Consider the following 23391-nt stretch of genomic DNA (forward strand, 5'->3'; position numbering starts at 1 on the left):
CAAATGTTTCAAACAGCGTTGTTATTGTTATAACGGTAAAGCGAGCCAAGTCAGTCTAGTCCGTGCAGCGGAAAAACCCGTATTAAAAAAGTAGAGGACTCTCAATCGATTTGTTCTCTCATAAAGTATTTGGAATTGCTTTACCGTCACAGCAACAACAGCATGTCAAACCTTATCATCTTATAAGGCAAAAAGAAACAATCCTAACTCACCCCTTATTTTTCAGATGACGCATGCACCACTCCAATGGTAAATATTACAAAAATTGTACAACCCACAGCTACAGTGACAAGCGTTCCCGTATCTGGACCTACAACCGGCATTGCACGTGCGCCTTGCCAAACATTGCGTAGCGGTGTACCCACTGCACTTCCTGCCACAGCTGTGGCACAACCAGCTGCTGCACCAGCTGTTGCAGTACCATTAGCAGCATTAGCCAACACAGCAGGAAATATTATCGATGATAACACACAAGCAACAACAACTGCAGCAGCTGCAATAGCAGCCACTGTTACCTCATCAACCACAAGCAATTTAACAACTGGTGGTGTTGCACTACCATCTCCTTCGCCTGTGAAAATGCAACCAACAGCAACAATACAACGTGCACCAGGCGGAAAGTATGCTGCATTGGCTGCTGCAGCTGCCGCATCACATTCTTTGGATCAGTTGGCGACGCTACCACATCCAGTGCCGATAGCGGTACCTCCAGTTACAGTGCCACCGGCTGGAGCACGTGGTGCTCCACCACCAATTCCGCCTAATAAACCTATTGTACCACCAAAACGTGAACCATCACTGTCGCGTTTAAGTTCCATTGTCGTGGCTGGTGGTGGTAGTGGTGTTGGTGCATCTACTACTATCGGTGGAGTTGCAAGCGCAACTACTAATACAAAATTAAATTAAAACTACTCATAAAAACTCCTATGAAACATAATGTTTTGAAACAACCTCAAAAGAATTAAGCAAATTATAAGAAAAAAGTATACTTAAAAATGTATGTCTTGCATCAATGCATCATCTGAAAACGCTCGTTATAACACGTTTTCAAACTGCATAAGAATTGAGGAGTTGCACGCATGAAGGGATCAGTTTTATACCCCACCAAATATGTTTTTACATCTCTGAAACTGACATCGTGACAACGCAAAATGTAAAGGTCTGTGCCGGTTTTTTGCTTTGTTCTTAGAAAAAAATTTTGTTACTCACACTTCCATACAGTGTGCCTCTCGATATAAGCTATGTTAACGTCTCCCGATTTCGCCGAAATTGTATATTTGCCTTTTTCAACATGAGAAATCGGACATACAAAAATGTTATTAATATACCACTGTTGCTTCTATGTTATATGTTTAAAAATAACATCTATCCCCAATTTATTTCGGCATTTTTGGCGAAAATTTTGAAAAATGGACTTTGTCAACATATACATTGAAAATATTATATATGAAATATATTATATATTAAGAAAATGTTTCAAACACTACAACAACAAAAATGCTATATCACCTCAAATGCTTAGAATACGAAAATCTCAAAATGTAATTTTTAAAGAAGATTCCTTTTTGCATGCAACTCCTCAATTACAATTAATTGAAATACGGCAATAACTTAACGATATATTACTTTTATTTACATAACAAGACGTATTTCATACTGCTGAGCTTTTTTAAATATTCAGCCCAATCATAAACCCCACGTGAAGAAATTCCTTCACAAATACAATCTAAATAAACACGATGTTTTGATTTTTGTGTTCCGCTTTTAAAATCGTGTTGGAATTTTTTCTCATATATGTATATCCTTTTGAGTTTGTTCGACGGAATATATGTAAAAATATTCATTATCTCATATTTATAAGACCTTAATTGACCATCAAATGCGCCACTATAATTTTTTAAATGATGACTAAATTTTAATTAACAATATTTTGACTGCTAATTTGAATAACACCCTGTTTCTGAACTAAATGTTACGATTATGGTTTGATTACCTTTCATTTTATTTGTTATGATCACGATTACTGTTATTGTTTTCTTAGAAAATATGACAGTAATCGAAACTATAAATATTTAGATGACGAGCAGTTTGTTTAAAACTATGTAGATATATATAAACCTAGATATTTAGAAAACTTTTTTTTTAATTCTGATCCGATAAATTGCGGATATCGCCAGTCGGTGATGGATTATAAATATAATCCCTTGCAACGAATCTTCATTCTTTAACTTTTTATTAATATAACTTAGGTTAGGTTGAACTATCCGATCAGTAAAGAACTAAGATAGACTGAATGTGTTCACAGTTTTATCAGAATTTGTTTGACTACCAAACTTATGTTATAAAATAGCTTAGTCCCCTTGGAAAATACTATAACTTTTCCAGGACCCAGCGTAATTGCTTCCTCGAGATCTGACAGGTCTGCCGGCCCTGACATCTGGACCTTGACCTCGCCGGCATAGGACACGAACACAAAACGTGCTTAACCTTTTCTCCTTGCTGCTCGTATGTGATTGATCAAATGCAACTCCTGTGCAATTTTAATTTCTCCGAAGCCGATTGCAACTTTTACCATACATTTATTAAGTGCTGCACAATCCCTAGCCGACTCATCGGCTTTTTCGTTACCTTCTATGCCTTACCTTCTACGCTACGGCCTGAATGGATTTCCTCTTTCTTCGCGGCTGAAAATTCCGTCTTAAAGACCAACAATGATCTGGCAGCTATATCTACTCATACCCGGATCGACACAATAGACTAGGGGTTGAAGAGGTTGATAATGCGCATGAAAAAGCTTTCTAGCTTCAAAGCTTCCGCAACCCAATTGTCAACCTCACCTACGCGAGGGGAATCCTGTTACAAATATTAATGTATCAGACATATATTTAACAGGCGAGGCTTTGGCGACCCCAACTTAATCGTTCCCGACATGGGGCTGGTACCTTAATGGTGCTTTGTTACCGAAACGTACCGGATTTATATCTGGCAAAGGGCCATCAATATCGATACAATTCCCAAAAACCTTCGGGGAGTGTCTTTATCGTCAATAAAACAACACAATAGACTGTATAACCGACCCCATCCATTAATTTAGAACCATCCGATACACATGTATCGTATGGTCTGCCATTTCCGCTCCTTTACACCAACCCTCCCCCTATATTCTGACTCCGCGGTCGCCCTCAAAGCTCAGGCACAGAACCGTGTAGTCTGTTCGCCACGCTACACTGATTAGGCCATACGGCCATTTCATCCTTGAAATTTCTTGAAAATACGAAATAACATTCCGAATTATTACTAAACATTTTTAAATTTTACATGTCATTAACATGGGATTCAAGGGCTTGATAGGCGTCATACAAAGCTTTACAGAGTCAGAGATTCGGCAACCCAATTGTCAACCTAACCTACGCGAGGGAAACCTCTTACAAATATGAAAGTGTCATGCACATACTCAGCAGGCGAGGCTCTGGTGACTTCAAGTTCCTCATGGAACTAGGGGTGGGGCGGTATCGCCTAGAAGGTTTAATGTGGTCATATTAATAGTTCCCGAGATGGTGCTTGTTACCGGAGCATACCGGGTCTATATCCGGAGAAGGACTATCAACATCGATAACACTCCCCAAAACCTTCGGTGTGTCTATCGTTAATACAACAACAACAAATTGTACGTAGTTATTCCACAACGCACGGGCTCGACTGTACTTTCACGTCTGAAAAGTTATAGATTTTTATGAGAAGGCAGTCTGTATCTTATATAGCCCTACTAATTTGAAAATTTTGCTACGCAATTGAGTGAAACATAGGTAGGAGTATTTTTTTCATTGCCTTATATAGTCAGCTGACTGGTCGGCCCAAATCTCCTTTTTTTTTAATAAATAAAAAAATGTTGCCTTTAGCTTTAACATTAAAGTACGTGTATTTAGTATATGATATGAAAAAGGTTACATTAAAAACACACGCGCATGCGTCGGCTTTTCTTTGCCATTTCATCTAAAACTTCATCAAGGGTAACAATTTGATCACGGTGGATGCTTAGTGATTCACAGCCATTCAATCGATTTTCACTCATCGTATTTCTCAAATAGTTTTTAATCAGCCTAAGAGTTGAAAAAGATCTCTCGTTCGTTGCCGTTGTTACTGGAAGCGTGCACAAGATTTTCAACAAAATGTGAACATTAGGGATGCCACAGAATCGCATTCCTGTAATATTAATCATAGATAAATTGATAAATAAACACCGAAGTACCTTCTTCAGGAATAAGTAGAATTCATGCCTTTCGAGCCTATGCATGAGGTCTTACGTATACGTATATAAAATTCAAAAGAAAGAAACTGATCGAATAGAAAAAGTTTTATTTAAAAAAGTCATATCTACACGGAAAAATACATTATTTTTTCTTTTATCAAATAATTTGAATTTTACACTTTTGAAATATGTTTTTGACATAAAAAAAATGTAGATATTACATTATAATAATGTGTTTTCCTCATGGAAAATAATGTAAAATTTGCATTATATTTCAAAATTGGAAATGTGTACTTCAAAAAAATGCTGTAAATTTAACATTATTTAAATTTAAAATTTGCATCAAAAAGATGCTAGATTTACAGGAAAAATAATCTAAACTTTGCATTTTTTTTTTTCAATGTAAATTTCACATTCAAAATAATTTGAAGTTTACATGAAAAAATTAACTGAATGTTACATTTTTTTAAATGTAAAAAACACATTAGTGTTTTTTCCGTGTAGCCCCGGACTGTGTTGTTAATGTACCAACTTACCTCCAACAAATCGTGAGCATTCCAGCTTTTTTCTGATTTTTGGGCATAAAGAGATTTCAGAAGGCGTTGCCAAAATTTTATTTCAGACATGCCAATATTTTCATTACCACGACAATGCAAAACTTTTGCATATCGAGAAATTAAATTTTTTGCTTGAACGTCGTTGACATCATTTGAAAGCAATGCGTCAAAAGACAACAGAAGTTCTTTGTGGTTCAAAAATTTTGTAAATCCAAATTCTGAATTGCTGAGTCTAGAAATGGGATAAAAATTTGTATACGGTAGTGATCCTCCGCGTTTGTTTGAGCACTTTTTCTAGGCAAAATAATAGGGATTTCATTAGAAGAGCATACTACTTCAGCTGTCTGGTACATATTCTCGAACTTCTCGCCAGCTGATCTACGCATATCTTTGGCTCTTCGTGTACTAAATCGCAAAGTCGTATGGCTTTTTTCATTTCGATTTTCTTTTTTTGAAGCTGCTGATTCAACGGCAGAGTAACAAAATCGCGGTGCTGACAACAATTGAAGTTTGAAATTCTGCAGATTTTATAGCTTTCAACAACTGATATGCCGTTCAAGAAGTCACGCTATATTTTCATTGCAGAATTATTATGAAACAGAATATGATTAAAATATAAGTGTTCACTTCGTACATACATATGCTTGGATATTAAAAATATAATAATAATAAACATAATAGACATAAAAACGTCAAATATTTGAATTGTAACGACTCTAGAGAGATGCCTAAACTTGTTTAACTTAAAATAAAAGAAATATACACTTCACTTGTACACTAACGAATGAGTGGATAATTACACTGGATCACAAATTCCAACTTTTTTTCTGCACCGGAGACGCCATTATGAAATTCCTATGTATTTTTTTTTTTTTTGAAAAAGGTTATTCGTAAATATCTTAAAAATGTTACCATAGAATTAAAAATAACCTTGATTTTCGGAATCAGGGGGTGATTATATATAGGAATTTCATAATAGCGTCTCTGGTGAATTTTGGCTGTAAACCAGTGTTATGAGTCAAAAAACTTAAGAAACTTTTGAAAAAGGACCGATATCAACGCCAGTATCGTGTGTGTTACCCGATACGTGCTCGAAACCCATTTTTTAAATCCCTTGAATGACGTATGTTTACTAGTGACCATGTCTTATAACTGTTTTTATAAATAGTTTGACAGATTCATATGTATCATTTGAGTGAAATTGGGTTTTCATCTGTGATCGTATAACACAACACGACCCATAATTTGTTTGAAAAACTTCCCACCTCAGAAATTTATTAAAAAAATTTCTTCTAAAAAAATTTCTTCAATAACATTGTAAAATGGGGCCTTTTTTGAAGTGACAGATGAAATAGTCCTTTGAATTCTGTTTTCGAATACAGAGAGATGTTGCGCTTCCTCGAACCGAAAATGGTACATAATGCCTGCAAAAATTTTAATGGAATCAAATTTCGAATTGGAATGCAGAATAAAACTACCGCCACCAAAATATTGCACTCATGAAGAGTTTATGATATAGAAGAATATTGGCGTATTCTCGACAATGTGATAAGCTATATATGTACGATGAATGCTCTAGTTTGGGGTTATAATGAAATCTTATATATAAATACCCAAATTAGTTGACTGCCTATGTATGTGCGCCAATGACGCTTGTTTTTGGTTTAATTTAATAAATAGAATATTGGCATTTATATTGTGCACAGTTTAATCAATAAAATACTCAAAAAAATAAAATATATATATATATATAGTAGCGAAATGAAATAATGGCCATAAATATACATAAACATAGTTGTGTAATTATTAACCATGTACTAACATACATACATACAATAATTATAAGTTCCCAAAAATATTATCGAGTATTATATATACAATTAAATTATATATTATACATGCATATATCTAAATAGAGTAGCATTAAGACATAAAAAAGTTTAATTACTTAACAATAATCTCTCGCATTGCCGAGAGTATAATAATTGGCAGCAAATTAAGATTGTTGATGAGGCAAATGCGCTAAAGCGCAAAGTATTACATCCCACACATTACATAAACTAAAACTCAAAACATAATGCAATTTAAAACATACTGCTATGTGCAAAATAATAGAAATTCCACTTTTGTTTTTGTATTACGCATGCTTAAGTACTTGTAGCTACATGCATTAATGGGCGAACTGTTTCATTTTAATCACCTTCCAAGTCACCTCATCCCTGGTCCCTTCCGTAAAGAACTTGGGCTCGCCGGAGCCTCGCCTGTTAAATATGTATGTGTAGGCCTACTTTCATAATTGCAACATATTACATTCACCCACAGGAATGGGGTAGATATTCAGCTTGGACCAGCTCTGCAGCTGTTTGTTGTGCTTACCACGGCCGTAATCCCCTAGATACACCGAGGGAGATTTCTTTGCCATTTCATAGGAGTATTTTCACTAGTTAAATTAAAGGGAATGCATCAAAATAGTTAAAGGAAATAGGTTCTTTTAAGAAAGAACACTTATTTGCACAAATTTGTGCTAAAATATGTACATTCTACCATAATATTTTAATACAACAACAACAACAACCACAATATTCTTTAAGTCAAAAAGTAAAAGTATATCATAACGGAAGAGCTCTTTGTATATTTGATGCAGCCATCCAGAAATTGCGCAAGGATTTTTTAAGAAGGCTTAATTAATTAAAATTTTGGTATATGGCGAAAGGCGAACTCAACTCGACGTGGCCGCCAGAAAATTGCTTTGCAGAATGAAAGCAGGCAACTCCGGCGGATTTGTGTTATCCCGCCGTCTTCTTCTTATGCTCCTCTGTTTATGTTGCTGTGGCACCAATTCATTACTGATTTCAGTGAATACCACATGAAATGCAATAATGTGCATTGTTTATACCTTATTTCTTAATTTCAAACAAATTCGCAACAATAATTAAAGTTTTCAATTTTTTAAACAAAATAAGAAATGCGCAACGAAATTTCAATTGACAAAACAGCTGACTTCGAAAATTCGAAATTCCTATTCCCCAATTTTTCTTCTCCTTAGGAGAAAAGAATTGGATGAATTTTTCCGCGGGAATAAAAAAAATCCGCGAGAATATTTAGAATTGGTCTGATTATTTTGGTTTGCCTATATTTAAAATTTGAGTCTCGCTTCCCCTCTTCACTATCTATTCCCTTCTCCCCTACTCTACCTTCCATGTTTTTTATAATTCTTGTCCATCCCTTATTCCATTTGTCTGCCTTCATTCCCAATCCCATTCCTACTCTCACACCCACTCCTACTCCACATTCCTATACTCTCTTCCATTCCTAATCACACTCCTACTACAACTTCCACTCCCATTCCCCTCAGCGTTTGCCGCTTTCCCTTGAATTAATTCAAAGTATTATCGGCGATTTTGTAGCTTCTCCCAGATCTTGATTTTCAACTGCAATTCTTATTGCCATTACCAACAAGTATTGGGGCACCTCTGGCCTTATTTAGAGAATAAGAAGTTTTGAGGAACTGTGGATAAAAGATGTTTTCAAATTTCAAAAAAAAAAATTAATTCACTTTTCCCGGCGGCTAAAATTCCCCAACTAAAAATTCGTCTTTCTTCATTTTAGGGGTTATAGCAAATTTGCCAAGCACTGCCGAGAAGCGACCCCCCTTGGACAAATTTTCTTCTAATTAAAAAAACTTGTTTATAAAATTTTGATGTTGCTTGCCCGGGGCGTGAACCCAATATCTTCGGTGTAGTAGGCGGAGCGCGCTACCATCACACCACGGCGGCGGCCAATATGTATGTATATAATAGTGTTCCAAATATGAGCCAAATTGGACCACAAATACGATCTTTGCAATATTTCGATCCATGCGCCACCTATCGAAGTTTTTTGATATTATTGCATTTTCATGGGGTTCTGGACTATATTCCAAGTTTCAAGCTCGTAGTTAATCGGGAAGTTACATAATTCTGTTCGCTACACAGAGTCAAGCTAAATAAAATCGTATAAAAATAGCAAAATTTATAAATTTTTGGCTTTATCAGCATGAATTTTTTGCCAACATAAAAAGTTTTTTTACAGCTCACACTTACATTTGAAAAAATAAATAAAATTCAGCAGCAGGAAATAAGCAGAGTAAAAATTTTATTTTTTTTTACTTCAGATGTAATTTGAATTGATGCAAGCTGGCGTCGTCAGCAGACAAAAAACTTAGTAGTTTGTTGTGCTTTGATGGTTTAAGTATTTCATAATCAATTATTTTGATACCATATGTTCAAACAGAAAAATAAATTGAGGCAATTTCCATTTAAATTGAGTGGTGTTCATTCAACTCAATTTAGCTTACACAATAGTAATTTGGTGGCTGGTTGGCTCATCTCTACACCAACAACATACCTTTGTTCACACTGTCAAAATGTGCGTGTTGGTATTAGGCGAATGGAATGGAATGAAAACATAAAACTTTAACAAATTTTGTGTGTTGTAAGAAAATGCGTTCACAGTTTTTGTTTCATTTTGGGTTTGCCATCTTCTTTTGACAATCCCTACTCCAGTGAAAGGAAAAAAATAAAATCAGCTGATGAGATGAGCCAACCATATAGTAGAGCCATGCATAACTGACGTTTAAATCTAATCAATAAACACACTTTACAAGGTTGCATTTGTAGTTTGAAACAATTTATTACGCTTTCTTTTTTAAATTTGCAATTTATTATATGATAAATTGCGTAATAAATTGCCCAAAGGGTATAAATTGCCAATTTGGTGTATGTTTGTACATAGTATAAATTTACATTTTTTCAGTTTTTTAACAGGGGTGGCTTTCCGTATTTCGATATCGATCCAGAACGAGTATAAAATACCCGTTTTCGCTTTCCGTAACACAAATTGTCGACGCGTCGTATCGAACGTTCGACAAAAACTGTTCGATACCAAATTAGGTGTCGAATTGCCTTTTCGAAAGTTATAATTTTATGCTTTAGTGATTATTTAGGGAATGATTTTTCTTCAGAGATTAAGAAACAAACGCTATTTACAAAAGAAAATATTTTGGTAGCTCCAAAAAGCTTCCTAAACACCCTTCGAAATCGAAAGTGATCATGATACGGGAACTAAAATGGCATCATCGAGCGTTCGATATCGACTTGAAGTATCGAATCAACGAGTGTCGACTATCGAATTACACCCCAGGTTTGCAATTAATTACTGAAAAACAGCAAAAGTAAATTTTTTTTACAATTTTTCAGCAGCTATTTGTGATTTTCATAGGGACATACAAACAATTGTACTATGTTTTGATCGTACTGACGCAAAGCCTCCATGTTTTGATGTTTTATTAGCTTCCGAGACACGTATGACAGTACAAAATGTGACCGTGTTAATCTATCAGAACTATGTTGTTTAATTTGTTGTTACTTTTAATTGAAATTTTAGAAGCGATAGAAAAAATGGACCAATAATAGAGACACTGCATGAAAAAATAAAATTTTCTATGAGGTAAAGACCATACCAGTCAATATCGTTTTAAAACGTTAATGGAACAGATATTATTTCTTTGGTAAAGGACAACATCTTTTGCCCCCAACCCTCTTTTGTACCCAAGTTTCTTAATTAGAAATGTTAACAACTTTTAGCGGGTTGAATAGGTTAACACCGAGTTAATTACCGATAGGAACGAGTTATAAATATACTTGTTATTATTTAATTTAAAGGAACAAAGGCATCTATTATTATGGACATAGCAGTAAAGAATTGGGAAAAAAATTATTAAGATAATAAAAAAAATCGCAAATACTTGGCGAATAATAAAAATATACATCTACATTAGGGTGGGTCAAATTTATAGTTGGAAAGGCACATCCAGTTTCTGAATCTATGGGTCATACTGAGTAATATTGCCCATGGGACCATCGGTCTGAAAGGAATTTCGAGCCTCCCTTATTTTGTTAGAAAATTTTATATCAAGATTCAGAAACTGGATGTGCACCTGACGTTTTTTTCCCCCATACAATTTGACCCGCCCTAATATACATATATTCATAAAATCCTAGGCTATATAAGTGACTCGTTAAATATGCTCTTGTTGTGTTTTGCTATAGTTTGAACAGACAAATATAAAAAACGTTATAAGTAATATTATTTTTATACACACAGCTTTAGTCAAAAAATAGCAATAACATAAAAATGGAATTGTTTTCAAGTTATAATTACTTATTTGTTTCTAATAATTCTCATTTGAAATATTTATCGCTCTAATTAAGTAAACGCTCCAACGAAAGCGAATGCTTATATTCACTTAAATTTTTTCATGCTAAAATTAGTTTTGTCTTACTTTATCAGATGAAAATACCAGGCAGATTCAGTAGAGTTATCCCACCAGTTATTGCTTACTCCTCCAAATTTCCTTGAAAATTTTGGTGTCGGTAAAACGAAATCAGCGCTAATTTTTTGTTCATTTGACTAGCTACTGTACGGCGAATTCGCTTCGCTATCACCTTGTATAGATTCCACTTGAGTAAATTTAATGCGAATCCATGTAAGGTGATGGCAAAGCGAATTCAACCAATTCGTCGTGCAGAAGAATGTCAAGTCAAAATAAAATTTTCATTGATTTCGATTAACTGGCATATTGTTGTACAAGGCGCTGTATGGAAAATAATTAAGAAGCAATCAGCTGTTCGGATAGCAGCACCTTGTACTGAATTCGCCTTGAGTAAATGCGAAACAAAAAAATATAAATTCTTAAATAAAACTTAAAGTTTTGAAGAACATTTTGGTAGCACTATTTTTTAAATGAAAAACAAATTAATCGTTTATTATTAAGGAGGTATATGACTATATTTTGAAACTTTTCACCAGACACGAAACACGCCCTTAAAATGAGCTTAAATAGGCAAACTCAAAAATCCATAGCATATAAAATTGTATAGTGAAAAGGCTTTTAAACAATAATATGCGTTGGTGAAAGGTTGACATATGTATACCCTTTTAATTATAAACGAATCAAGTATACAAATATAAATTGCAAACAATGGTATTTTTAATCTTGATGCTATTCTGTTGTTGTTGTTGTAGCAATGCTCGCCCCATCTAATAGCCGCGACCGATCACAAATTGTCATCAATATCCTCTAACGGGAGTCCAAGGAAACTTGCCGTTTCAACAGGAGTGGACCATAAGGAAAGGGGTGTTAGAGGCGTTGGTTCCACATTACAATTAAAGAGATGTTTGGTGTCATGTGGGGACACATTGCAAGCGGGGCATACATTTTGTATGTAGGGGTTGATTCTGGATAGGTAAGAGTTTAACCTGTTACAGTATCCAGAACGAAGTTGAGCAAGAGTGACACGCGTTTCCCTGGGGAGTATGCGTTCCTCTTCCGCGAGTTCTGGATATTTTTCTTCAAGTACTGGGTTCACCGGGCAATTCCCGACATAAAGGTCCGACGCCTGTCTATGGAGTTCACCAAGGACCTGCTTGTGTTTTTTCGCTTCATACGGCTGGGTTCTCAGGTGCCGTATTTCCTCAAAATGCTTACGGAGATGACTCCTTAGGCCCCTAGGCGGTGCTGGTTCGTCAATCAGATGTCTGTTGGGATGCCCAGGTTTCTGGGTATTCAACAGAAACTGTTTGGTCAGCATCTCATTTCTCTCCCTGATGGGGAGTATTCTCGCCTCATTATGCAGATGGTGTTCTGGGGACATAAGGAAGACAGCCCGTGGCGATTCTGAGAGCAGTATTTTGGCAGGCCTGTAGTTTCTTCCAGTCGGTAGTTTTTAGGCTTGGCGACCATATGGGTGACGCGTAGCACGTAATCGGCTGGCTAATTGCTTTGTATGTGGTCATGAGCGTTTCTTTATCTTTTCCCCAGGTACTGCCAGCAAGGGATTTGAGGATTTTATTACGGCTCTGAATTCTCGGAACAATTGCGGTTGCGTGCGCACCAAAAATGTAGATCCTGATCAAACGTCACACCCAAGATTTTGGGGTGTAGGACAGTCGGTAGCGTAGTGCCATCGACGTGGATGTTCAATATGGTCGACATTTGGGGCGTCCATGTTGTAAATAAGGTCGCGGAAGATTTAGTCGGTGACAATGCCAGGTTTCGCGAGGCGAAAAAACTGGAGAGATCAGGGAGATAGCCGTTTATTTTATTGCATAGCTTATCGATCTCTGGGCCTGGGCCTGTGGCCATTATTGTGCAGTCATCGGCGTAGGAAACGATTGTGACTCCTTCCGGTGGTGAAGGTAGCTTAGATATGTAGAAATTAAAAAAAAGTGGGGATAGGACACCACCCTGTGGCACCCCTTGTTTAATTCTCCTCGGTTTTGATGTTTCGTTTCTGAATTGCACCGATGCCTGCCGACCACCCAGATAATTTGCGGTCCACCTTTTAAGACATGGGGGAAGGGTAGACCCTTCCAGGTCTTGCAGTAATGAGCCATGGTTGACCGTATCAAAGGCTTTTGATAGGTCTAGCGCAACGAGTACTGTTCTATGGTGGGGGTATTGATTCAAACCGCAATTTATCTGGGTGCCAATGACATTTAGCGCGGAGGTAGTGCTATGGAGCTTTCTGAAGCCATGCTGATGAGGGGCTAGCTGCAAATGTGCTTGGAAATAAGGGAGCAAAATGGCTTCAAGCGTCTTTGCCACTGGCGATAGGAGAGATATCGGACGATATGACTCACCTACGTTAGCTGGTTTCCCAGGCTTTAGTAGCGGGACCACCTTGGCCATTTTCCATTTCTCGGGTATGGCAAAGGTGGAGAGAGACAGGTTGAAGACATACGCTAAATATATGAAACCCTCTTTCCCTAGGTTTTTAAGCATCGGCATGGCTATGCCATCTGGGCCCACTGCTTTGGATGGTTTAGCACGACCAATGGCGTCCTCAACCTCTCTAGCGGTGATGTTGATTGATGACGCGCTGAATTTGTGTTTATGTGCGTGTCTATTGGCTCTCCGTCTATCTTTGTCGACCGTAGGATGCATTATATGTTGTCGGCAGAAAGCGCTCGCGCATTTTTCCGCATCCGACAGCACCTTATCGCCAAAGGCGATGGAAACTTTGTTGTTGTGCTTAGTCGGATTCGATAGGGACTTTACGGTGGACCAAAGTTTACCTACACCGGTAGAGAGGTTACAACCTTTTAGGTGCTCTTCCCATTTCGCCCGCTTGTGTTCGTCCACAAGCAATCTGATGCGTTGGTTTATATCCCTTATTTGGGGGTCGCCTGGATCAAGCTGTCTTATAAGGTCGCGTTCCCTCGCTAAGCTCGCGGCCTCCGCCGGGAAGTGGGGCCGGATTTCGGGAATTCTCCCGGCGGGAATGAAATGTGCCGAGGCGGATTCAATGACCTTACGGAATGCACGCTCCCCTTGGCGGGCATCAGTCGGGATAGGGAGGGCAGCAAAGCTGCTGTCTGTTGCAGATTTATATTCATCCCACTTTCCTTTTTTGAAGTTTATGAAAGTGCGTTTTTCGGTGACGATGAAGTCGGCGGTACGCTCGAACGAAATAAGTATGGGCAGGTGGTCGGATGCCAATGTTACCATCGGCTGCCAGTTGACGCAGTTTACGAGTTCTGCGCTTCTCATCCGACCCTGTACATATGTAGTTAGTTATTCACGATTATTTTTAGTTTCATTTTATGCCAATGTATATTGCGCGTTTTATTATAAGCAGATCTAATTAAAAATTTAATTTTTTTGGGAAAATGCAACGCAGTTTTATTTTTTAATACTACTTTTATTAAGGAAGTATAATGAGATTCAAGGTCATTTTTGGTACGTGGATTATATAATATCATTATATCCCGAAAAATGAAAATTTTGCTTTACATCTGCTTAACAATTAAACGTGCGATATGTACGCTGACATTTTTAAGTGTTTTTTATCAAAATACAATTATAAAACAAGAGCATAATGGTGATGATTTTTGTTTATCTTGACTTAATTCACTTAATTTTTAAAATTAGCAATAATATGCTTAATTTGATTTTAACCTACCTACCTACATAAAAAAGCCTCAAACAGAATAAACTAATTATTTTGTATGAATTAAAAGGATGATGTGTATTTCATGTTTTAAATTTTGGAACAATAAATATTGAATTAAAATTTAACCCATAACTGTATTTTCGATTATAATAGCCCGTGATAAATTGCGAGCACAAGCCAAACGCAATAAATTAATGATTTCCTCAATATTTTCTATGCGATAGTCCTTTAGGATTTCAATGGGTTCCTGAGGAATTAATTAATAATTATTATCAGCTCGGGGCTTACATATTAAATACATACATCTGGACACTTTTCTAGACGTTTTTTCTTTTTATCAATTAATGGCACCAATTCTGATTCTAAATGTTGCAAAATTACGCAAGTCTCTTTTGACAAAATTTTTGGATCCTTCGATTCAAGCAAGGGTATGGAGTCGATTAGTAACGAGGGCCAGAAACTGAAAGTACACAAAAATACTTTAATAAATTTAGCGCAGGAATATGTTATGCATGTACATATGTTTCACTTACTATTCCGGTGTAATTTTTGATTCTAATAAATTCACCAACAATTCAGCAGCTGGCAAAAAGTCTCGCTTGCGGTAAAATTGATAGAAATCAAAATATTTAACCAGGAAAACCAAACGGGGAGAAATAAACATTTTGGCGCCTATATTTGCAATAACATCAGGGCAAAGCATATCACCGGTTTTAGAATAATGCTGTAGTAAATTAGAGACGCATTTAGAATTAATTTGCATTTTATATAAATTACTGCAATTTACATTCAATAGAAAATCTGCTATTGTAGTAACATAAAGTGTGTCCTTCGAACGTATTGCCCATTCCAAAGCATTTCCGTACCGTTGTTCATCTAGCGATTTTTTGGATTGAATTTTGCAAATTTCTTGTTCTAAATTCAAATATTTAAAATTTAAAAGATATATTTTTATTTATGTATATACATATAATATACATTGAGTTATTTACCAGTGTCGAAAAATCGTTTTCTTTGTGCGATGCCGATAATTTTCAATGCTTGCTTCTCGTTACGAAAGGGTATTCTTGACAATAACATAGCCAAAGCACCTTGCCCTTCAATTAAGTAAAATTAAAGATTAAGAATGGAAATATAAGGACCGTTCCGAAAAGTGCACACTTTTTTTATTATTATTCTCAGCGTGCTTTGCACACAGAGTATATTTACTTTGATTGGATAACGGATGGTTGTACAGGTATAAAGGAATCGAGATAGATATAGACTTCCATATATCAAAATTATTAGTATCGAAAAAAAATTTGATGGAGCCTTGTCCGTCCGTCCGTCCGTTAACACGATAACTTGAGTAAATATTGAGATATCTTCACCAAATTTGGTACACTAGCTTATCTAGACCCAGAATAGATATGAGCGAAATCGGATGATAACCACGCCCACTTTTTATATATATAAAGTTTTGGAAAACACAAAAAACCTGATAATTTAGTAAATAATACACCTAGAATATTGAAATAAATAGCTCATAATTGGCGCTTAACCGTTTGAACGTTTATGGCCGTCCAACAAGGCGCGCCAGTCGCTCCTTCTCTCTGCCAACCGGCGCCAATTGGTCACACCAAGGGAGTTTCAATCGTTTTCCACCTGGTGCTTCCAACGGAGTCGGGACCGCCCTTCTTCTTCGGTACTCGCCATCGCCAACGCGTAGAGGTCTATAAATCTTTCGAAGAACTTTTCCCTCCAATATTCACCACTTTAAGAACTGGAAAAGTCAGCGCTCAATAGCTGAATGGTAAACAATCCATCGACTACATTTCAGCACATAATGTCAGTGACTTTCGTTGCGTGCGGACGTGTTTTTTAATCGCTCTCGTAGTTTTCGTCTTAATGTTTGTTTCAATTTCTTACAATGGACGAATATGTGGAAAGTGTAACAGACGGTTTTCGAGATCTGTCGATAGTGATATAATACCGTGCAATGGTTTCTGCAAAAAAACATTCCATAGAGCCTGTAGTAAAGGCTTTTCTGATTATGACGTCAGATTAATTGAAAACAATCGTCACTTGCTGCATTTTTGTGAAGAATGCGTGGACATGCCAGATAAGCTCGGTAAAGCTTTAGACGCGATTCTTGTTGGCCAAAAGCAATGGTTTGAAATAGTGTCGAGCGCTTTTGACAACAAACTCGATAATCTGTCTTAAACAGCTCGACGAACTAAAAATCCAATTAATGGCATCTTTGCAGTCATCCAACAACAAAGTTCTTACTGCTGAATCTTGTTGTTGCGCCAGAAATAGCGTGTATGTCGCCAGAAATAGCGCATTGTTTATCTCTCCCATTTCTATGATATCCAACAACAATACTAATAACCCTTTGTCAAACAATCTTATGGAATTTCCCGCTACCCCTCAAGCTATGGAATTCTCTCAATCTCCTTTTGAATGTATGCCGACTAACCCGTATACCGTTGGCACTCAAATAAATTCATCGTCTCTCTCTGCCAGCACTGGCATTGCTTCAACTTTATCTTCTTCGTCTTCCACTTCTACTTCTACTGCTAATGCGCTTCCATCATCTATATCTACAACAACATTAACACCTGCAGCAAATAAACAAATGCAATCGTCAAATACGCTGTCTAACAATACTACAACAAAAAAGTGTCTCTCAACCGCCTCTACATCTAAATCATCTACACATACAACGTCGCCTGCTATATCCTCACATAAATCTAACACAATGTCTACATCTACACCACCAACTAAAAATAATAATAACAAGTAAGGAAGGTTAAGTTCGGGTGTAACCGAACATTACATACTCAGTTGAGAGCTATGGTGACAACATAAGGGAAAATAACCATGTAGGAAAATGAACCAAGGGTAATCCTGGAATGTGTTTGTATGACATGTGTATCAAATGAAAGGTATTAAAGATTATTTTATGAGGGAGTGGGCCATAGTTCTATAGGTGGACGCCATTCAGGGATATCGCCATAAAGGTGGATCAGGGTTGACTCTAGAATTTGTTTGTACGATATGGGTATCAAATGAAAGGTGTTAATGAGTATTTTAAAAGGGAGTGATCCTTAGTTCCATAGGTGGACGCCGTTTCGAGATATCGCCATAAAGGAGGACCAGGGGTGACCCTAGAATTTGTTTGTACGATATGGGTATCAAATGAAAGGTGTTAATGAGTATTTTAAAAGGGAGTGATCCTTAGTTCCATAGGTGGACGCCGTTTCGAGATATCGCCACAAAGGTGGACCAAGGGTGACCCTAGAATTTGTTTGTACGATATGGGTATCAAACGAAAGGTGTTAATGAGTATTTCAAAAGGGCGTGGGGTTTAGTTCTATAGGTGGACGCCTTTTCGAGATATCGCCATTAAGGTGGGCCAGGGGCGACTCTAGAATGTGTTTGTACGATATGGGTATCAAATAAAAGGTATTAATGAGGGTTTTAAAAGGGAGTGGTGGTAGTTGTATAGGTGGTCGCCTTTTCGAGATATCGGCATAGAGGTGGACCAGGGGTGACTCTAGAATGCGTCTGTACAATATGGGTATCAAACGAAAGGTGTTAATGAGTATTTTAAAAGGGCGTGGGTCATAGTTCTATAGGTGGACGCCTTTTCGAGATATCGCCATAAAGGTGGACCAGGGGTGACTCTAGAATGTGTTTGTACGATATGGGTATCAAATTAAAGGTATTAATGAGGGTTTTAAAAGGGAATGGGGGTAGTTGTATAGGTGGTCGCCTTTTCGAGATATCGGCATAAAGGTGGACCAGGGGTGACTCTAGAATGCGTTTGTACAATATGGGAAACGTGTTAATGAGTATTTTAAAAGGGCGTCGGGCTTAATTCTATAGGTGGACGCCTTTTCGAGATATCGCCATAAAGGTGGACCAGGGGTGACTCTAGAATGTGTTTGTACGATATGGGTATCAAATTAAAGGTATTAATGAGGGTTTTAAAAAGGAGTGGTGGTAGTTGTATAGGTGGTCGCCTTTTCGGGATATCGGCATAAACGTGGACCAGGGGTGACCCTAGAATTTGTTTGTACGATATGGGTATCAAATGAAAGGGGTTAATGAGTATTTTAAAGGGAGTGGGCCTTAGTTCTATAGGTGGACGCATTTCCGAGATATCGCCATAAAGGTGGACCAGGGGTGACTCTAGAATGTGTTTGTACAATATGGGTATCAAACGAAAGGTGTTAGTGAGTATTTTAAAAGGGCGTGGGGCTTAGTTCTATAGGTTAACGCCTTTTCGAGATATCGCCATAAAGGTGGACCACGGGTGACTCTAGCATGTGTTTGTACGATATCGGTATCAAATTAAAGGTATTAATGAGGGTTTTAAAAGGGAGTTGTGTTAGTTGTATAAGTGGTCGCCTTTTCGAGATATCGGCATAAAGGTGGACCAGGGGTGACCCTAGAATTTGTTTGTACGATATGGGTATCAAATGAAAGGGGTTAAAGAACATTTTAAAAGGGAGTGGGCCTTAGTTGTATAGGTGGACGCCTTTTCGAGATATCGCCATAAAGGCGGACCCCGGGTGACTCTAGAATGCGTTTGTACAATATGGGTATCAAACGAAAGGTGTTAATGAGTATTTCAAAAAGGCGTGGGGCTTAGTTCTATAGGTGGACGCCTTTTCGATATATCGCCATAAAGGTGGACCAGGGGTGACTCTAGAATGGGTTTGTACGATATGGGTATCAAATTAAAGGTATTAATGAGGCTTTTAAAAGGTAGTGGTTGTAGTTGTATATGTGAAGGCGTTTTCCAGATATCGACCAAAATGTGGACCAAGGTGACCCAGAACATCATCTGTTGGATACCCCTAATTTATTTATATATATAATACCACGAACAGTATTCCTGCTAAGATTTCAAGGGTTTTTTATTTCGCCCTGCAAAACTTTTTCATTTCATTCTACTTAATATGGTAGGTGTCACACCCATTTTACAAAGTTTTTTCTAAAGTTATATTTTGCGTCAATAAGCCAATCCAAATACCATGTTTCATCCCTTTTTTCGTATTTGGTATAGAATTATGGCTTTTTTTTCGTTTTTGGTAATTTTCGATATCGAAAAAGTGGGCGTGGTCATAGTCCGATTTCGGCCATTTTTTATACCAATACAAAGTGAGTTCAGATAAGTACGTGAACTGAGTTTAGTAAAGATATATCGATTTTTGCTCATGTTATCGTGTTAACGGCCGAGCGGAAGGACAGACGGTCGACTGTGTATAAAAACTGGGCGTGGCTTCAGCCGATTTCGCCCTTTTTCACAGAAATAAGTTATTGTCCCAGAATCTAAGCCCCTACCAAATTTCGCAAGGATTGGTAAATTTTTGTTCGACTTATGGCATTAAAAGTGTCCTAGACAAATTAAATGAAAAAGGGCGGAGCCACGCCCATTTTGAAATTTTCTTTTATTTTTGCATTTTGTTGCACCATATCATTAATGGAGTTGAATGTTGACATAATTTACTTATATACTGTAAAGACATTAAATTTTTTGTTAAAATTTGACTTAAAATTTTTTTTTTTTTTTAAGTGGGCGTGGTCGTTCTCCGATTTTGCTAATTTTTGTTAAGCATACATATAGTAATAGAATAACGTTCCTGCCAAATTTCATCAAGATATCTTCAACGACTGCCAAATTACAGCTTGCAAACATTTTAAATTATCTTCTTTTAAAAGTGGGCGGTGCCACGCCCGTTGTCCAAAATTTTACTAATTTTCTATTCAGTGTCATCAGTTCAACTCACCTACCAAGTTTCATCGCTTTATCCGTCTTTGGTAATGAATTATCGCACTTTTTCGGTTTTTCGAAATTTTCGATATCGAAAAAGTGGGCGTGGTTATAGTCCGATATTGTTCATTTTAAATAGCGACCTGAGATGAGTGCTCAGGAACCTACATACCAAATTTCATCAATATACCTCAAAATTTACTCAAGTTATCGTGTTAACGGACGGACGGACATGGCTCAATCAAATTTTTTTCGATCCTGATGATTTTGATATATGAAAGTCTATATCTATCTCGATTCCTTTATACCTGTACAACCAACGGTTATCCAATCAAAGTTAATATACTCTGTGAGCTCTGCTCAACTGAGTATAAAAACCCAAAGGCGTCTAATTCTACATCTACACCCACTGCAAAAAACAATAATATTGCAAAATCAGCAAATAAATCAGATTCAATTGCAGCTGCGCAATCTACAGTCAATGTTAGTCGTAATATTATCAACTCTAACCCTGCAAAAATCGTTGGATCATGTGGTCCACTGGAGTACTTACCATTATACTCCACTGTAATGCAGCAATGGACCAACTCATGTTTCTACACGAACATATTGTAAGCCGATCATTGCCCGTTTTTAACGATTGTAATCACTACACGATGTTTATTGGACTGTGGGTACTCCACGGATTACTCTGATGTAATGGGGAGCTGGAGTATATGGTCCAGTCCTAGGACATCGCAATGTTAATTGAACCACACTTGTATGAATTGTGGTTAATTTTGGACCAATCGCTTGGTCCATAGCGAGTACTCCATACATGCATGCATGGAGTACTCGCGATTTTTGCAGGGAATTCCACAGTTGTTGCTAACATTACGACAATTAATACTACGACATCGTGCTCTGCTACTTCCCATTCTTTTGCTCATGTTGCTGCTAGCGCTGCTAACAACGCAGCTGAGCCGTCGAATAATATATCGCTACACAAACATGTAAGGAATGCAGGAAAAGAGTTAAATCGTAATTCGCGTGCTTTTGTTAGTGGCTTTAGTGACAATGCTGATTTGGATGTGTTTGTGAAATATAAGTGGATCCATGTCTCATAATTTAGGCCGTCAGTTACTGAAGAGAGTACTGCTAAATATATTTCTTTTCACTTTGGCATTGCTTTCTCAAAATTAGCTTGTTTCAAGTTAACTAAGAGAGTCGTCGATGTAAACTCTCTGGTGAGAGTTTCATTCAAAATTCGTGTGTTTGCATCTGACTACAGCAAACTTTTTAACGCTGCGCTGTGGCCTACCAACGTAACTATTAAACCCCTCCGTTTTTTCCGAAGCCCGGAGAAAATCCTGTAGTGTCGTAGACTTAACTAATTCCCTAAACAATTGTCTTAACGAGCAATTGCCTCTAAATTTGTCAGCCAATACCACTCTCTGTATTTATTATCAGAATGTTAGGGGTCTTAATACTAAATTAGTGGACCTTTTCGTACAAAGTTATGACTTCAGTTACGAAGTTCTCTTACCGAAACATGGCTGAAACCATCGGTGTTTAATTCTGAAATTTTATCGGATTCTTATGAAATCTTTAGGAAAGATCGTCTAAACAGAGTGGGCGGTGGCGTGTTGATTGTCGTGCATACCAGGTTCTCTGCGGATGAAATGTATTTCGTAGACTCTAACGATGTTGAGTTCCTTTGCGTGAGAGTAAAACTCTCTTCTATTTACAAATATTTTGTAGCATTATATATCCCGCCCCAATCAGATATTTCTATATATATAAAGCATGTTTCCCTGGTGAGGTTGGTATTCTCTTTGGCTAGGTCTGTTGATTCTGTCATCGTAGCTGGTGATTTTAATTTGCCTTGCGTGTCTTGGAATATTATTGATGGTTTGTTAGTTCCCACATCATCTCGCGATATATTCTACGAATTTCTAAATGCCTTTACAGATATTGGCCTCTATCAACTGAATAGGATTCATAATGACTTTGGTAAATGCTTAGGCTTAATTTTTTCAGATGCCTCGTCGAATTGTTCAGTGAGTCGATGCGATCCAATAGTTCTGCCCGAAGATGTATACCATCCGGCTTTGGCTTTATGCTTGGATTATCTCCATGCACCGGAGCGTAGAACTATTAGGAATGTGTCTTCTGGCCGGTTTCTTTTCAGAAAGGCTAATATGTCTGTGCTTATTGAGGAGGTTTCCAAAATTTCGTGGCCCGCCTACGATGGAGATGTCGAATGGAGTTGTACACACTTTAACAATGCTTTGTATGCGATATTTCACAAATGCGTACCTATATCTAACTCCTCTTCAGCAATTCCAACTTCTGCTTGGGTCTCTAAAGAACTCAAATATCTTAAAAATCGAAAAATGCGTTCTTTTAAGAGATTCAAGCTATCCGGATCAAGTAGTGACTATGCGGCATACTCTATTCTGCGCCACAGGTACAATAGGCTACAGAGAAGATGTTATGCGTTAAGTGTTAAGTTTAAAGACCCAAGTTCTAATGATGACAATGAAATTGCCAATATGTTTGCCATCTTCTTTAAGTCTAATTACTCCACTGCCTATGACTCCCCGCCATTGAATTATCCATTCAAACTGTCCTCGCTTAATTCAGCATTTGTTCCACATATTCATACGGAAGACGTACTAAGACATCTGGAAGGCCTAAAAATTTCCTATTCTAGCGGACCTGATGAAATTCCATCTCTTGTGCTAAAAACATGTGCTGAATTCCTGTATAAACCTCTTACATGTCTTTTTAACGCATCCCTAAAGCAAGGGATATTTCCCAGAAAGTGGAAAGAGTCTTTTATAA

General features: G+C 37.3%; 2 protein-coding genes across 3 annotated transcripts in view; one reads left to right on the plus strand and one right to left on the minus strand.

Moving 5' to 3' along the window:
* Positions 1-14920, plus strand: part of Naus (Nausicaa) — an 83569-nt gene extending 68649 nt beyond the window's left edge. The window contains exons 4-5 of one of the 2 annotated variants that reach the window (XR_010950790.1): positions 227-7028; positions 7089-14920. Coding sequence is in view for 1 of the 2 variants with exons in the window: in XM_067772610.1 (XP_067628711.1) it covers positions 227-906 (680 nt within the window). In the remaining variant the exon portion in view is untranslated. Of the gene's footprint in view, positions 1-226 lie in introns of both variants that reach the window. The other variant, XM_067772610.1, reaches the window with a different exon arrangement.
* Positions 14848-23391, minus strand: part of Nup75 (nuclear pore complex protein Nup75) — a 52364-nt gene continuing 43820 nt past the window's right edge. Inside the window, exons 6-10 of the mRNA XM_067772608.1 lie at positions 15794-15898; positions 15589-15716; positions 15335-15525; positions 15105-15261; positions 14848-15048 (exon numbers count right to left, since the gene is read on the minus strand). Of these exons, the coding sequence (XP_067628709.1) occupies positions 14923-15048; positions 15105-15261; positions 15335-15525; positions 15589-15716; positions 15794-15898 (707 nt within the window). The 3' untranslated portion in view covers positions 14848-14922. The remainder of the gene's footprint in view (positions 15049-15104; positions 15262-15334; positions 15526-15588; positions 15717-15793; positions 15899-23391) is intronic.

This window comes from Eurosta solidaginis, chromosome 3 (assembly GCF_040869045.1).
Source record: "Eurosta solidaginis isolate ZX-2024a chromosome 3, ASM4086904v1, whole genome shotgun sequence".
Classification (NCBI taxonomy): domain Eukaryota; kingdom Metazoa; phylum Arthropoda; class Insecta; order Diptera; family Tephritidae; genus Eurosta; species Eurosta solidaginis.